The following is a 17,350-nucleotide window of genomic DNA, read 5'->3' as shown; positions in this document are numbered from 1 at the left end:
TCAGTGGAAATCTCACTGGGTGTTCAGGAGAGCAGAGAGCAAGCACCAGGGCCCCAGGATAGCCTAAAGGAAGTGTAAGAAATGCAGCCCTAGAGGTATAAAAGGCCAAGTCACATTGTGATATTGCTGGCTTGGGGAGAACTTTAGGGATTATCCTGCATTGGGACACCATTAGAAAGTGGTGGGGTAGTTGGCTCGCTTGTCTAGGGGTATGATTCTTGCTTTGGAAAGTTGTGGGACAGAAAGAATATGATTTCATTTATTGATTTTGGAAAGGATTATACTAAGGGAGGTAACACAGGCCCAGAAAGCCAAATGTCACATGTTCTCTCTCATATGTGGATCCTAGCTGGAAATGATTGGACTTCTGTGTGAGTAGGAAGAAAACTCAGTAGCAGAGGCCAGTAAGCTAGAAAGGAGATATAAAGGGAAGAGAAAGGGAGGGGGGAGGGGACTTAATAGGATGGTATGTATATATGTAAGTAGAAGAATAGATTAATGGGGATGAAAAGGCCTAAATGAGGTCAGGGGAAGAGACTGAGTAAAGGAAAGGTGGAATGTGGTCTAATAAAAATCTAAAAGGATATAAATAAGTCACATGAAAACCTACTTTTTGGACAATGGAACACACAGGAGCCATAGATTGTTACTAGAAAATTTTCAGTGCCAGGGATAAGATACCTTCCAGTGAGTTGTTGACCAGGAAGGTCCCTAATACCCCAAAACATTACAGGCCATTTCCAAGGCCTTTGCTTTCCCAAAAGGAATAGATGGTAAGATCCTATTGCTGAAGACTCCACATACTTGGGCTGCAAGATACTGAGAAATCCTTCTGGAGCTGAGCTGAAAACTTCCTCCATGTAGACCAGCTGACAGAAATCTGGAAAAAGCCACACTGCATGCAGTTCAATGAGAGAGGGAGAAATTACCAATGAAGATACTCAACAGTGGACACTGAAAGCCTTATATTTGGACAGCCAGGCGAAATGAGCCAACAGGTGCAATAGTGGCATGTCTGTTATAGGGGAAATCAACTACCTTCTAATTTGAGTAGAGGCCCCCTCCATGGGAGGGATTCTGATACTGAAAACCTACAACAGGGGTAGTCATGAGCCTTAGGGGTGCAATATCTGCTGCTGTCTGGCTAAATGTATATACTATGCTCACCAAACTGCCTAGTAAACACTTCTCTGAATGTTCATACCCATAGATTAATGCTACTCTCACTTTTGGTTAGAGAAGCTTCTCTTTTCAGATGGCAGTGACCTTGGGATGACACAGAAGGCACCATGGTGCTAAGAAGTGGCAGGAGTGCTCAGCACTGCAATATCTCTATCACACCTTCTGAGGCTCAGGGTCCATTGCAGAAGAGGTGGCGGAAAGAATGTAAGAGCCAAAGGAAAGGTAGGACTCCTTACAACATGCTCCTCCAGTCACCAAACAGCCTGGATATCCGTGACCTCACAGTGCCTGATACCACCTACACAAGACCATCGTAATAGGAGGAAAAGATGTGACATGAAAATAAAAGAGAGACAAATTGAGAAGGGGAGGGGCCATGATGGAGAGTAGAGTGTCAAAGGCAAAAGAGGGGAGAGGGAGGGAATTACCATGGGATATTGTTAATAATCGTGAAAGTTGTCAATAGAAAGAGAGTGAGAAAGAACAAAACAATAAAATAAATTTTAAAAAGAAAAAGAAAAAGAAGCAAAAGTTACAGGATTGCAGTGGGGTCACAGAGTTTTGTACCATAGTTCTAGAAAGCCACCGAGACCAGGTGATGTGTGGCAAGGTTGAGTTCCTTCAAGAAGGACCATGACAGGGCACCATATGAAGCTGGGAAGGTGAAGCCTAAATTGCACTGGAGACCCCACGCTGCCAGAGGTGCCAGGGCCACGGCAGAGGGAAAGCTGCGGACACACAGTGAAGCTGGCCCAAGGGAGAGGCGATGTGTGCTACGAACAGCAGAGCCGGCGAGCAGCGGCTGCCCAGCACCTCTGGAGTCCACGTGATTTTGAACTGAACCCCAGGTGCTGGGTATGGAGGAGCTGCAGGATACGGTGTTTGCCCTGCTGGGTTTTGCTCCAATTTTTCCTTGTTTTGCCTACATTCCTCTCTTTTAGAACCAGAATGTTTACTTTGTGCCATTGTACACTGGAAATATGTAACATTTATTAATTTTACAGGGGATCTCAGTTAAGCAATTGCTTTGAGACTCATAGAAGAGACTTTGGACTTTTGAACACTGTTGGGACTGTTAAAGACTGTGGAGACTTTTGACATTGGACTGAATGCATTTTGACTTATGAGACACCCAAGAGTCTATCAGGACAAGTGGTAGAAGTTATGGCTTTAAAAGTGAATGAAGCATTTGGGCTGGAGAGGTGGCTTAGCGGTTAACCGCTTGCCTGTGAAGCCTAAGGACCCCAGTTCAAGGCTCGGTTCCCCAGGTCCCACGTTAGCCAGATGCACAAGGGGGCGCACACGTCTGGAGTTCGTTTGCAGAGGCTGGAAGACCTGGCACGCCCATTCTCTCTCTTTCTCCCTCTATCTGTCTTTCTCTCTGTGTCTGTCGCTCTCAAATAAATAAATAAATAAATAATTTTTTTAAAAAGTGAAGCATTTGTTTGCATATCAAGTTGACAAGGGGTGGACTTGTCTCTACCATGGAACCACATCCCTAACTCCAATACAGTGTATCTATTCGAAATAATCCCATTAAGTTATTTTCCTTTTTTTAAGATTTAGAAAGACTTTATTAGTATGTACAATGGATTTTTAAGGCTTTTGCTGTTGTTTTGTTTTTAATATTTTTATTTTTATTTATTTGCAAGCAGAGAGAGATTGAGAATGGACATGCCAGGGCCTCCACCTGCTGGAAACAGTCTCCAGATACATGCACCACTTTGTGCATCTGGCTTTACATGGGTAAATATATTGCACTGGAGGCAAGTGCTTCACCTGCTGAGCCCTGATTCTTAAGTTTTGACACAGAGGTGGGAGAGAGAGAGAGAGAGACCCCAGCAGGCTGGCCAACACAATGTTGAAAGAGATCAAAGTCAAAAGATGAACATGGTGTGATCTGATTTTAAGACTTGCTACAAAGCTGAAGTAATTAACATACTGTGATACTAGCAGACAGATAGATCAGTGAGACCAAAAAGAGAGCACAAGAAGATAGTGTAGTCAACAGTCTTTGACACAGGAGCAAAGGAGCCCCGGTGGAGAAAGGTAGTGATCCTCACAGCCAAGAGCTCTGCCAGTGGCTGCATCCTCGGACGGACGCTCAGAAGTACTGACCATCTCAGCCACCTTGAGCCCGTAGCTCCCCTCTCAATGCACACGAGAGCCCAGGGAGCTTCTGGTGCAGGCTCTCTAAATGCACTACTAGGAAATCCTCTCTATTTTTCATTTATTTATTTATTTATTTATTTGAGAGCGACAGACACAGAGAGAAAGATAGAGGGAGAGAGAGAGAATGGGCGCGCCAGGGCTTCCAGCCTCTGCAAACGAACTCCAGACGCGTGCGCCCCCTTGTGCCTCTGGCTAACGTGGGACCTGGGGAACCGAGCCTCGAACCGGGGTCCTTAGGCTTCACAGGCAAGCGCTTAACCGCTAAGCCATCTCTCCAGCCCGGAAATCCTCTCTTGATGGTGTCCTCTCAATAAATCATCAGAGACCTAACCTTTAACAGAAATTCCCAGACTATGGAGACTAAAAGAAAGGCATTGGTCATGGCCTCTCTGGGACCCTTCTCTTCATGGAGAAATCAAAGGCCTCAGAGACAGCGGCGGGTCGAGTTACAGTGAAACCTGTAACGTGAGGAAGCTGTGAGACACGGACATCCCTCACCCCAGGCTCCAAGTCACAGAACCCTCTATGACTCAGATGTATTTCTGCAATGGGAAGGAAACGCAAAGGACCAGACAGAGGCAGTGTCGGGTCTCCAGAGCTCCCCCTGTGGTCAAGCCTCCAGCAGTGCCATAGTTTCTTTCCCCATGTCTTCCTATAGACACAGTTTACACAATGAGGAGCTAAATCCTGAAAAAGCAAAAGCACATTTGCTTGCAAATAAGGCCTATATCAAGTATTGACAGGAAGATGACCCAGGACTCTTTGGTAAAGTTCACAAAAACAGTCATGTTATAATCAATACAGCTTCCTGGCTATTCCCGTCAAGGAATGAATGGGCCCACTGTTAGTTTTTCCCAAGGAGCCATAATTTTGCTGGATCCTTTCTAAAGAAAGTTCCCTACTAAGTAGTACAAATATTAAAACCAAACACTTTAGATGGATTAAAAAAACAATGTAGGATAAAGAACACTGTAATCATTACATAAATCAATACAAAACTGCCTCCCCTCTCCTCAGCACACTGGATGATAGGTGGAGAAGTGAGCAGCTACTGATTAGGTAACCAAGTCAGCTCAATTTCAAGTTCCAGTTCGACTGTAATAAATAAGCCATGATGTGCTCTGAAAAACTCATAATAGAATCAATCTCACTGAGCCCAAGCAGCCTCACAGCCTGGATCTAAACTGTGACGGAGTTCTAGACATGCATGGGTACACCCTGTCTCAACAGAAATCCCTACACTATCACACAGTTATTAGAGAATCCCATTAGTAAGTATATTAGAAAGAGATAGAGGTGGCAAGTATGGAAAAAAAAAAAAAAACTATTAAAGGGCTTCTCTCATGCCAACAAAAAAGTATGATGAGAAAAGGGGGTTTCTGAGGCGTGGAGGATGGGCTGCCCCTCACCACCCCGGGGCCTGGAAGTACCTGCGATGATCCCGTCCATCTGCTCCAGCGCCGCTTCCAGAGCGTGGCTAGCGTCAGAAGCCATGGCTCCCGTGTCTGCTCGGGCTCTTCCTCTTGTTACTGAAAACGCAAATACAGAACAAAAAGAAAAAAAAAAAATTACAGAAGTTCCTCATTACGCTTGTAAGACCACAAAATGCTTTCGATCCATCACCATACAATAAATGGATCTTTTTCTCAGCATTTGAAAAAAAAACTTATAATTGATAAACAAAGAACTGTAGACATTTAATATGTACAATCTGTGAAGTTTGAGCATATGGAAAACCCCCACAGTTCCATTACCAAAATAAAGTTAATAAACATATCCAACAACTTCAAAAGTTTGGGGGGTGTTAATTTTTTTTTGTATTGTATTTTTATTTCTTTATTTGAGAAAAACAAAGAGGCAGACAGAGATAAAGAGGGAGAGAGAATGGGCATGCCAGAGTCTCCAGCCACTTCAATCAAACTCCAGACGCATGTGCCACCTTGTGTGTCTGGCTTACGAGGGTCCTGGAGAATTGAATCTGGGTCCTTTGGCTTTGCAGACAAGTGCCTTAACAACTAAGCCATCTGTCTAGCCCCTTTTCGGTGTTAAGAACAATATTACGAATGATAACTTCTTCACAAGGGTTTAAGTACACATATCCAATGAACTTTTGTGAAGGGCCCTCAGAGGACAGCTCAGTGGGTAAAGTGCTTACTACACAAATGAGGACGTGAGTTCAAATACCCCCCCAAAAAAAACATAAAATGCTGGTCGTGGTCATGCATGACTATAATCCCAGATCTGGAGAGATGGACAACAAGGAATTCCTGGGGCTCACTGGCTGGCTAGCTAATTCAGCCAAATCAGTGAGCCCCAGTTTCATAGATAGACCCTGACTCAAAGAACCAGTTGGAAAGACAACCCAATGCTGACATCTGGCTTCCTCATGCATGTGCACTCCATATACATGTGCATGTGCGTGTGTGAAAATAAAAAACAGAACTAATCTTTGCCAGAGCCAAGATGAGTGAGGGCCCAGGACTATAATCCCAGCACTGGGGAGACTGAGCATATGGTAGTAAGTTCAAGGCCAGCCTGAGTTCTAAAGTAAGATACTGGACTCAAAAGAGAGAGGCCTAGTTGTAGATGTTTACTTTCTGATAATGTCTGTGTCTTCTCCTCCTAGCAAGAGTGCTCTTTCTCCAAGAACGCTCAGTATTCAGATCTTGAGGGATGTAATGAGAAGTTACCAGAGCTCCCCAGAGTCCCCTGTAGCAGCAAGACAGAGTTGCTACAGCTCCCCATGCTGACAGCTCAGGCAACCAAAAGCTCCAGCCACCACTGAGGAAGGGGCCACTCTCCTGTGGCCACATATGTCCCACGGCAGCAGCGCTTCCCTTGGAGGGTTATGATCCTGGCTGAAAGGCCTTAACTGCTGCTTTGCTTCACATGGCCAGTGTGCCCAACAGGTATAATGATACAATGAGAACAGACTATGTAAACCACACTATCTAGCACTAGTTCAAGTTGAATCCCAACCTCTCCAAGAATATAAAGCCCAGTCTCCCCTCTGGGCCTGATGGGGAGCGACCCCACCTTCACTCCTGGGACAACTGCTCCCATTTCTGGACAGCTGACTTCTGGCAGACTTTCCTTGGGCGTCTCGCTTACCACCTCCGCTATGGACAGGCAGCAGGGAGGACCTTGCAAAAGCATTTGTCATCCTGAGAAGGAGCTTAGCTCATGTCTGTAAATTGGCAGCAGGAGTCATTGTTTGCTCATTCAGCACAACCCTCCTGCCTGCCTAGTGGGCACCCGTGCTCTGAAGACCTGAGTGCGGCTCCCCTGCTGGAGCAGGAAGCGGGTGGTTCTGGTGTGGGGGGGTCCCCCTGCTCTTCATCTGAAGTACGACCCCTGGAGTGCACAGAGAAAACCAGGCCCCACACAGAGGTGGCTTTGGACATGGTGTGGTGAGCAAGGACTTCGGCGTACCAGGAGCCATGCTAGACAAACACGTATTCCTAGAGTCATAGTTGGATCCAGACGCAGTTCTGTCACTTACTGTGTGCGAGCATCGCTTACTCATTTGTAAAATGGGGACAACAGAACCTAACTCACAGGACGGATGGTAAGTGGGTCCATGAAGGTTTCCTAAACAGTTTGTTGTGTTTTTTTTTTTTTTTTTTTTTTTTTTTTGAGGTAAGGTCTCACTCTAGCCCAGGCTAACCTGGAACTCTGGCCTCAAACTCACTGCGATCCTCCTACCTCTGCTTCCCAAGTGCTGAGATTAAAGGTGTGCACCACCACACCTAGCTTAAGTGTTATTTTTTTTTAATATTTTATTTTATTTTATTTATTTGAGAGAGACAGACACAGAGAGAAAGACAGGTAGAGGGAGAGAGAGAGAATGAGCGCGCCAGGGCTTCCAGCCTCTGCAAACGAACTCCAGACGCGTGCGCCCCCTTGTGCATCTCTGGCTAACATGGGACCTGGGGAACCGAGCCTCGAACCTGGGTCCTTAGGCTTCACAGGCAAGAGCTTAACCACTAAGCCATCTCTCCAGCCCTTAAGTGTTATTTTTTAAGAGCAGTAACTTTATTAGAAAAATAAAGGTGGCTGTTGTATCTTAAATAGATAGAGGATCTTAAATTTTCTATCTTCATGTCCTAGAAGACTTCTGCCTCCTACAAAGGAAAGGTTTGAGTTATGAGTGGATGTGAAAGCAGAAATGTATGTAACACAGAACCTCTGAGTTTTTTAAGGGACTCCCCTTTAGATGGTGTAACTCCAAAGGTCTGCTTCCAAGTACCCTTCTTAGTAAATCTTAGTAAATGCTATCTGGTAATACCACTTACTTGTTTTTAAGTTAGGAGGTAACTGAAGGACATGTTTTCTGCCAAGTCAGTTCACCACACAGGAGCACTCAGAGCCGAACTGAGGTGGCCCAGTAAGGAACAGCCCAGCTGTGCTCAAGAGGGTGGGATTGGGTAGGAACATGGGGCGGCAGGTGAAATGCTTGCCACACAAGGGTGGGGGCCTGAGTTCAGGTCCTCAGAATATTGATAAAGCTGGATGTGGGATGCTGATAGCAGCATCTATAGCAAGCAGGAAGGCAGAGCCATGGAATTCCTGGAGAGGTGCGGGCCAGCGAGGGCAGGTGTGCCTACACAGTGGCAAACAACAGAGGACTCTGGCTCAAACCAGATCAAAGGCTGATGCTGGACATTGTCCTCTGATGCGTAAATACACACACACACACACACACACACACACACACACACACACGCACATGTTTATGGAAAGAGGCTGAGGCTGGAGACATGGCTTAGCAGTTAAGGTGCTTGCCTACAAATCCAAAGGACTCAGGTTCGATTCTCCAGGACCCACGTGAGCCAGATGCACAGGATGGCACATGCATCTGGAGTTCATATGCAGTGACTGATGGTCCTGGCGTGCTCTCGCTCTCTCTCTCTCTCCCCCCTAAACAAACAAGCAAATAAAATAACATATTTCACATTTGAAAAGAGAGGCCGGCTTCTCTAGGAGGTGTATATGACAGAGGAAGAAGGGCGCTCTGCAGAGGGGTAGGGCGGCGTTCCCCACGGACAAAGAACAAGGAACACACAGACAGCGGCACATCCAACACCAGGAGGTGAAGAACACGATGCGGTTAGCTGAACAGAATGAGAATGGCGACTTGTAGAAGGGACAGGGGACCTCACTGGTGCCACAGGGTCCTAGCAGTAGCTAGGCAGGCTGAAACCAGGATGCAAACTGCCCTACAGTGGAAGAGCAGACAAGCCTGATCCAGAGCTAACGTGGTGCATAACTCTTGGGGGCACAGGGTTGGGTCAGAATCTGAGGCTAGGTGCAGTGATGGCTCAGTGGTTAAAGGCGCCTGCTTGCTTGCTTACAAAGTCTGATAGGGAAGGTTTGGTTCCCCAGTACCTATATAAAGCCAGATGCACAGAATATAGAATCTAAGAGGATGTCAGGGAAGAGGAGGTAGCAGAAGCTGGACTAGCTCAGCAGACATCCAGTTGTTCAGCCACAGGGATACTAAAAGTTTGAAATATTGCCCTCCAAAAACACTCCCAGTGATCTTGGGGGTGGGGAGACCCAAATGTTGACTGTGACCTATGAAAACAGTGCTTCTGAGCCAACTTCCCACTGCTCTTCCCATGGCCCCTGGTGCTTTGGCAGGAGTGGTCTCCCACAAGCTCTCCAAACAATCGAAGGCCACGCCCTCCTCTGTTCACTGAGGCCGGCCATGCCATCCTTCCACCGGGCTCACTCCCCAGCTCTCTCCATGGCACTTCAGTCTCTTCCTTCAGGTCTCGGGTCCAAAGTGCCTTCTCAGAGAGGTCCTCCCAAACACCCCTTATCTACAGCAGGCCTTTGGAAGCACAGTAAATCCTGGGATCTTATCCACCCATGTCCCTCTGCCTCCTTCCCCGTGGAGCAGGAGGCGCCGTCTGCCCTCTTCACCCCACAGTCTCCATGGCCCCAAGTCTTGCTGGGTGAGTAGGAGTTTTCTCAGGAGATAAGGGGGAGAGTGCTCTTCTGGGTAGATGGGATGATGCATGAGAGGCAGGGAGGCATGTAAGGGCAGGATGTAGTTGGCTGAGGTCAAAACGGTTGATGAGATTAGATAGAAGCGTCCAGATGTTCAAGGTGAGCCAGAACCTTCCACAGAATTCCAGAAGCAAGAGGTAGGAAATTCAGGAAGAGGAGCCTGGGAATCACAACAGTTACAGTGAGTAACTGTTGAAGTGGCTGCAGATGGAAACGCACACACATATTTAGAGTGCAGTTTCATCTGTCAACAGACGGGGTTCATGATGGGTGGTGCCTAGCCCATTTGAGGTCTTGTACACCATGGTGAAAGTTGGTATGGGGGGGGACCTGGAAGGGTGCCAACCCCCAAGGGTCCGTATGTCCCCTTGCAATAAAAGGGCCTTAAAAGAAGAATGTGGGCTCTCTGCCCAGTTATGAGTTTGTGCTTGGCAAACAGAAAGCTGGGTGGACCCATGGGAGCTGAGCTGAAGGGGAGCATGAGTCAAAGGTGCATCGTTGTCACAAACCAGGAGCTGGGCCTATGACGGTTCTGGTGAGCTCAGTTCTACACCTGCTGGGTCTGAGGTAAGGGCGGGACACTTGGCTAAGAATGAGTTCCTGACAAGCCCAGTCACAGGGTCACTGTGAGACATCATGGTGTTGGTATGTCACAGGTGTAAGAAAGGCCTCCTCCCGACTCTGTGAACCTAGGCAATCTTACTAATCAGGGGAGTCACAAGTGCAACCCTGATTGCTAATCACCATTTTCATCTGTCGGAACTGTCTAGATTACAGTTCCCATGAGCAAAGGGCACATGATGGGGGAACTTAGGTTCAAACAAATTAAGAACCCTGCTTCTTCTCTTCTCATAGACTTCTACTATCAAATGTGTGGGATTTTTCTACAATCTACAGTGTGGGGGGGGGGGGCTCTAAAGAGGGACAGTAACCAGCCAAGGAAGAAGGGAAGGTGCAAAGACTGCACCCAGCAACTTCACAGAGAAAGCAAGGACTAGTCAAGTCCCCATAATTTAAAGGCCTCCATACACCACAGCTGCTCCTAAATGGTTCTTTTAAGAAATTACCTTTTAGCCAGGTGTGGTGGCACATGCCTTTAATCCCAGCACTTGGGAGACAGAGGTAGGAGGATTGCCATGAGTTCAAGGCCACCCTGAGACTACATAATAAATTTCAGGTCAGCCTAGGCTAGAGTAAGACCTTAAGTCAAAAAAATTTTAAAAAAAAGAAAGAAAGAAAGAACAAAGAAAAGAAACACGTTTTGCAATCCCGAAGCTTGGGAGATAGCTGTTAAAAATATATATATCAGAGAAAAAAAAACAAAAAACAAACAAATTAATTAATTAAATTAAATAAAAAAGAATACAAGAGGCTTACCTCTATTGGATAGGAGGAGCCAGGAGTCACTTGAGCATCACAGAGGAAGAGAGGAAGCAAGAAAATTCATTGCCTCAGTTCTCAACTCTCACATCTCCGAATACCCAAGAGCACTGGTTGTACAGCCTAAAACCTGGACACTGCCCTATCATGGCTGTGGTTCGTGTGTGTGTGTGTGTGTGTGTGTATGCACATGTTTGTGTGTGCAGATGCACATGTACAAGTGTGCACACATGAGTGGAGAAGAACACAGGCTGATGCCATGTGTTGTCTTCATTCAACCCACCTTGTTTACTGAGACAGGGTCTCTCACTAAACTGGAAGCTCTCTGAATCAGTTAGGCTCGCTAGCCTGCAAGCCCCAGGGATGCTCCCGTCCCCACCTCCCCAGTGCCAAGATCAGGCATGTGTCACCTCACCCAGCTTTGGACACAGGTGATGGGATCTGAACTTGAGTTGTCATGCTTTTACAGCAAGCACCTCCACATGAGCCATCTTCTCAGCCCCATGGCTGTGGGGTGTTTATACAACTCAATTTGCTTAACTTTCCCAAGTTTCCATTGTATCACCTTAGCATCAGTATGAAATGAATCTTATTGCTACGGACTGAAATAAACAAAGGAGACTTCAAGTAAATATAGCGGGCTGAACCCAAACAGGCAATTTAGCTACCCACTAGCACAACAACAGAAGAATTTACTTTGAAAAGCATACCCCACAAGGACACAGAGAATGTGATCGGAGACAAAGGACGTGCCAGAGTGCCCGCCACGCAATGAGCATTCGCGGTCTGCCAGGCCCCAAGCTTTGGGAGAGATTTCTTCAGTAATATGAAAATGACAGGGCTCACCAGAGGTATGTGAACATCTTGCGAGATTTATGACCGGTGAAGAACTTGTTTTATACAATGATAAAATAGAAAACCAAGCAAATAACAAAGAACTCCACAGAAACCAAAAAAATCCAAACAAGCACACTCTTCACAATGCAGTGTCACACACTGATTCCACCAAAACGGCTCTGGTGGAATGGCAATGGAGGATGGAACAGTCCTGTGGGTTACAGGGCAGCACTGGACACGGCTGAACACTCATCGTCTAGATTTCTAAAGAGTGCATAGGCCACTAGATAATTACAACCAAAAAAATAAAAATAATTTTAAATAGCAAAACATGTTATATTTTAGAGATATAAAATAAATACTAAAAGAAGTTAAGTGGTTAAATCGGAGGGAAAATGATGGAGTGTTTAAGTTGAGAGATGGCTGTTATGATAAATTATATTCTATCATTGGACTATTTAAATTGTGTGGTGAGGGGCTGGGAAGATGGCTCAGCAGTTAAGGGTGCTGGCTTGCAAAGCTTGTCAGCTTGGGCTCAACTCCCTAGCCAGCCATATAAGCCAGATTCTAAAGTGGAACAAAAGCCAGGCATGGTGGCATATGCCTTTAACTGGGGAGGCAGAGGTAGGAGGATCACTGAGTTCAAGGCCAGCCTGAGACAACAGAGTAAATTCCAGGTCAGCCTGGACTAGACTATAAATAAAAATAGAAATAAAGTAGAACAAGTGTCTGACATTTAGTTACAGCAGCAAGAGGCCCTGGCACACTCATTCACACATATGCACACACACACAAATAATAATTTTTTTTTAAAAATTAGCAAGACACTCGGGAGGTTGAGGTAAAATGATTGCCTTAACCTACCAAAGACTAGCCTGGGATACAGAAGTAAGTTCCTGGTCAGCCAGGGCTAGACTAAGACCCTGCCTGGAAGGAAGGAAAAGGAGGGAGGGAAAGAGGGAGGGAAATAGATAAGGAGGAATTCAATAAATTATGTGGCTATATTTGAGTGATAATAAGCAATTGAGGCTTGGACATGGAGTACTGGTAGAACACTTGTCTAGCCTGCTCAAAGCCCTGGGTTTGATCCTCACCAATGGAAGAAAAATTCAAAATATTAAGAGAGATTATGTGGTTTGGCAGGCACAGTGTGTGTGTTCCATTTTCTTCTTTATATTGGGCAGGTATCTAAGCTTTGTGACTATGGATTCATCCAACTTTATCTCACTTAATACCCACACACCAGTTAGGAATTATTCTCCCTCCATTAAAGATGAGAAAACAAACTAGGTAACTTGCCTAAGAATGAACATGCTCCTTCCCCGTCTTGAGATGGGAACCTACTGAGGGGTTTTGAGCACTTAATGACATGATCTGGCTTACTTTCTGAAAGGATTACCCTGACTGTTGCTTGTAAAAATAGACAGCCAGAATGCAGCTGGGAGCACGGGAAAACCAGACAAGACATGAAGGCATCCTAGGCAACACCGATCATTATGGATCTTAATCCCTGACCTATGCTGAGGCGAAGCCAGTAAGATTCACCGATACACTAGACACAGGCCTGACAGGGAAGCTGAGCATCAAGGCTAGGTTCTTGCCCTGAGTCCCTAGAATGAGAATGACAAAGTGGGGCACCAGGAAGTGATACCAGGACACTGGCTTTGAGAAGTCCAGTGGAAGATTCCTGGGGACACCTAGGGAGAGATGTGGAACAGCCACCGGGGACTGGGAATCTGATGTTCAGAGGGAAGTCTGTCCTGGTGATAGCCAATGTGGTAACAGCAATTCCTCGCCTGCATAAAGACGGCATTTAAAGCAACTAAATGAAACGCCCTTTAAGAAACATTAAGGGCCTCTCTCTCTCTCTCTCTTGCTCGCTCGTTCGCTCGCTCGCACACGCTCCGGGAAGGAACATGGCGGCGGCGGAGCCGGCTGTCCCGGCGCTGGCTGGCGGCGGAGGCTCGGGCGGCCGGACGCCGTCGGGCAGCAGCGTCCCGGTGCTCTTCTGCTTCTCCGTGTTCGCCCGACCTTCGTCGGTGCCTCACGGCGCGGGCTACGAGCTGCTCATCCAGAAGTTCCTCAGCCTGTACAGCGACCAGATCGACATGCACCGCAAATTCATGGTGCAGCTCTTCGCCGAGGAGTGGGGCCAGTACGTGGACCTGCCCAAGGGCTTCGCGGTGGGCGAGCGCTGCAAGGTGCGCCTGGTGCCGCTGCAGATCCAGCTTACTACCCTGGGAAATCTTACACCTCCAAGCACTGTTTTTTTCTGCTGTGATATGCAGGAAAGGTTCAGACCAGCTATCAAGTATTTCGGGGATATTATTAGTGTGGGACAAAGACTGTTGCAAGGAGCTCGGATATTAGGAATTCCAGTTATTGTAACAGAACAGTACCCCAAAGGTCTTGGAAGCACTGTTCAAGAAATTGACTTAACAGGTGTAAAACTGGTTCTTCCAAAGACCAAGTTCTCAATGGTGTTACCAGAAGTAGAAGCAGCGTTAGCAGAGCTTCCTGGAGTCAGGAGTGTTGTACTGTTTGGAGTAGAAACTCACGTGTGTATCCAACAAACTGCTTTGGAGCTTGTGGGCCGAGGCATTGAGGTTCATATTGTTGCTGATGCCACCTCCTCAAGAAGCATGATGGACAGGATGTTTGCACTAGAGCGTCTTGCTCGGACTGGGATCATAGTGACCACGAGCGAGGCTGTTCTGCTGCAGCTGGTGGCTGATAAAGACCATCCCAAGTTCAAGGAAATCCAGAATCTAATTAAGGCGAGTGCTCCAGAGTCCGGTCTGCTTTCTAAGGTGTAGACTCTTTGAAGCACTGGTATCCATCCCGCTCACTTCTGGTGGGTGATAGGACTCGAAGCCCAGACAAGCTCTTGTCTCCACCAAAACTATGTTTAGTCCAAAGCCGCTCCTTCTTTGCAGCTCTTAGTAGCACGTAACTGGCTTGACCACTTGGGTACCAGAGTTTAGTCACAATGTCAAGGCTTCAGTTGCTGCTTACGTTCTTTTTTCTTAATGGGCTTTTATTTATTAAAACAAAATTACAATGGAGGTGCCTGTTTTGTCTATACTGGATACAATGACCATGCCTTCCAAAAGTACACCCTCTGGTGAAGTTTTCCTAAGTTGTGCACTTTAAAGGAAAAAAATATATATGTTCCAATAGTGATTTGACTTTTATATATTATTGTGAGATGTCTCTTGTAATGTTGGTGTCGACCCAGTTCTCTCTTTCCACTGACCAATTGAAATCGAACTCCCTATGTGAATTTACAACAGGAATCTGGGTCTCCTGCCCAGTACTCTTATAATGTTGTGGAGTAGTTCATTAAGCTAGTTGTCTTGACTTAAAAAGACAGATAATGTTAAGTGATTATATACCTTGTACTCATGTTCTTGCTGAAGTCCTCTATGTTTGATTTTCTTACTCGGGTCAACATTCTGTGTTAATGCTCTGTTCCACTGAATGTTTAAATTATCATTGATCATATTAATTTTGTAAACATGGATTGAGTTGCAGTGCTGTGTAAATGATAGAGGTCTTTGTTAACATAATCAGCATAGGTCCTTATATGAATGCCTTTACCACCATTGTGAGGGTTTCACTGGTTTGTACAGGGTTTATTGGAAAAATAAAGACTGGGTGAAAAATGGAGCTTTGAATCCCCCCCCCAACTTTCCCTTTAAACCATCAGTAATGATTTGGTAGTGCTAATTCTGTGGTCCTTGTTACCCTTCAATAAACTTGTTTTCATGAAATTAAAAAAAAAAAAAAAAAAAAAAAAAAAAAAAAAAAAACATTAAGGGGAAAGTGAAAAGTACCTGGAATGCTGTGGAAAACTCCAACACGGAATCACCACAGAGAAGGTGGTGACCAAGGAGGCACTGCAGAGTCGAAGCTGGGGGAGAGAGAAGTGGGGGAGGACAGAGCCAGAGCCAGATGAAAGGACCAGATAGAAGACAGCCAGGTGTGCCCCATGCTGCTGAGCAAGGCCAGACAGCATCTTCTCGCAGGTCTGTCCAGCGGTGATCTCATCTGCCTCTGCAGCCTCACCTGTCCTTGCATTACCTCAGCCCTGAGGATTACAACAGTTGCCTCACCCGTGACTTTCCTCCTAGCAACCCTCCACTCACTCGGCACTGAAGACTCAGTCATCTCAGCAGTCCGAGGACTGGGCCACCTGCAGAGTTCACGCAGCAGAGTCGCTTCCCTGGAGCAGAACCTGCGCTCCGAGGCAATGTCTCAGGAACTAACCACCAGACACACGCTAGAATTCACGGCCTCTCACCAGATCAACTCAAGCTACTTTATTTTCCATCTTATCCCTTGACAGCCTCCTGCCTCATCCAACCAAATGCCTGTTCCTGAGTGTCCAACAACTGGCTGTTCCAGGTGTTCTCCTGCTTTTCTGTCCATGCCAGCAGCTTTTCCTGTTAAACTCTCATTGTCCTATCAAGCCAATACTCCCAGGATATAAAGCTCTATCCTGCCCACCTAAATGAGACACACATACCACTTTCATCCTGCAGAGAGGGGATGACGGAAGCTGTGCGTCCACTCTCCTCCCCTTACCTCTACCATCTGCCTGGGCTTCTGGAGGGTCCTCAAGTCTGCAATACCTGGAGAAATGTTTAGAGACTTGTTGATTAAAATAAACTGACTCAGGGGCTGGGGAGATGCCTCAGTGGTTAAAGGTGCTTCTTGCAAAGCCCGCTGATCCAGATTCAATTCCCCAGCTACACACATAAAACAGGCTACAAGGAGTGGCACAAGCACCTGGCAATCAGTATGCAATGGCAAGAGACCCTGGTGTGCATACACACACACACACACACACACACACACACACACACGCACACACACATTGCTGTAGACAGCTCCATATTGTTGGGATGAACATCCAAACCAGACAGTTTATAGGAGGAAAGGTTTATTTCAGCTTACCGATCCAAGGAGAAATTCCATCAACAGCAGAAGAAGCGAGCTCCCATTCATAAATCTAACCAGAGAGACACCAAACAGCACTGCAAGCATAAACAGGCAGCAAAAGAGCAGCAATGGCCTGGAATCAGACCCTCCCCCAAACACACCTTCAGGATGGACCCCAGGATCACCCCACTGACACCTCTTCCAGCCAGATAGCTAGAAATCCAAATTTTGGGATTTCTTTTAAATTGTTTTGTTTTGTTTTGTGTTGTTTTGAGGAAAGCCCAATGGACTGGACTTTCTTTTCTTTTCTTTTTTAATGCGAGAGAGAGAGAAAGAGTGAGACAGAGAGAGAGAGAATTGGTGCACCAGGGCCTCCAGATGCATGTGCCACCACATTGTGCACATGTGCAACCCTGAATGCTGTGCCACCTTGTGTATCTGGCTTACATGGGACCTAGAGAGTTGAACATAGGTCCTTAGGCTTCGCAGGCAAGAACCTTAACTGCTAAGCTATCTCTTCAGCCCTGGAAATCCAAGTTTTAATAAAACATCTGAGTCTATGGGGTGGGGGACGTACATTCAAACCATATATACATATGCAAATAAAGAAAAAAATAGTAAAACAATTAAATAAACCAACTCATTGGAAACTAAGCCGAGGAGAAAGACAAGAGGCAGAGGGGGGCTAGTGTTCTCCTTTCCCCGCACCGCACCTGACACCGTCTCCCTCCCCGTACCCTCACACTGGGTGGCCCCAAGCAGTCATTTCCCCAAATGCTCTTCATCCCATATTAGTAATACCTTCACTGTCACCAGCCTA

General features: G+C 46.3%; 2 protein-coding genes across 4 annotated transcripts in view; one reads left to right on the top strand and one right to left on the bottom strand.

Moving 5' to 3' along the window:
* The window catches only part of Ppfibp2 (PPFIA binding protein 2), a 168,791-nt gene that overhangs the window by 118,594 nt on the left and 32,847 nt on the right, over positions 1 to 17,350 (bottom strand). For all 3 annotated transcript variants that reach the window (XM_004650904.2, XM_045145271.1, XM_045145272.1), the window contains exon 2: positions 4,785 to 4,883. In XM_004650904.2, the coding sequence (XP_004650961.2) occupies positions 4,785 to 4,848 (64 nt within the window). In that variant the 5' untranslated portion in view covers positions 4,849 to 4,883. The remainder of the gene's footprint in view (positions 1 to 4,784; positions 4,884 to 17,350) is intronic.
* Positions 13,503 to 14,423, top strand: LOC123459321 (isochorismatase domain-containing protein 1-like). The gene has a single exon (XM_045145276.1). The coding sequence runs from the start codon at positions 13,503 to 13,505 to the stop codon at positions 14,400 to 14,402; it is 900 nt and encodes a 299-aa protein (XP_045001211.1). The 3' UTR covers positions 14,403 to 14,423.

The sequence above is a fragment of the Jaculus jaculus genome, chromosome 3 (genome assembly GCF_020740685.1).
Source record: "Jaculus jaculus isolate mJacJac1 chromosome 3, mJacJac1.mat.Y.cur, whole genome shotgun sequence".
Lineage (NCBI taxonomy): Eukaryota > Metazoa > Chordata > Mammalia > Rodentia > Dipodidae > Jaculus > Jaculus jaculus.
This window is presented reverse-complemented; position numbering and strand designations above follow the sequence as displayed.

Bases quoted from the DNA above. Each gene is read 5' to 3' on its own strand.
- LOC123459321 (XM_045145276.1), top strand. From the start codon at position 13,503: ATGGCGGCGGCGGAGCCGGCTGTCCCGGCGCTGGCTGGCGGCGGAGGC.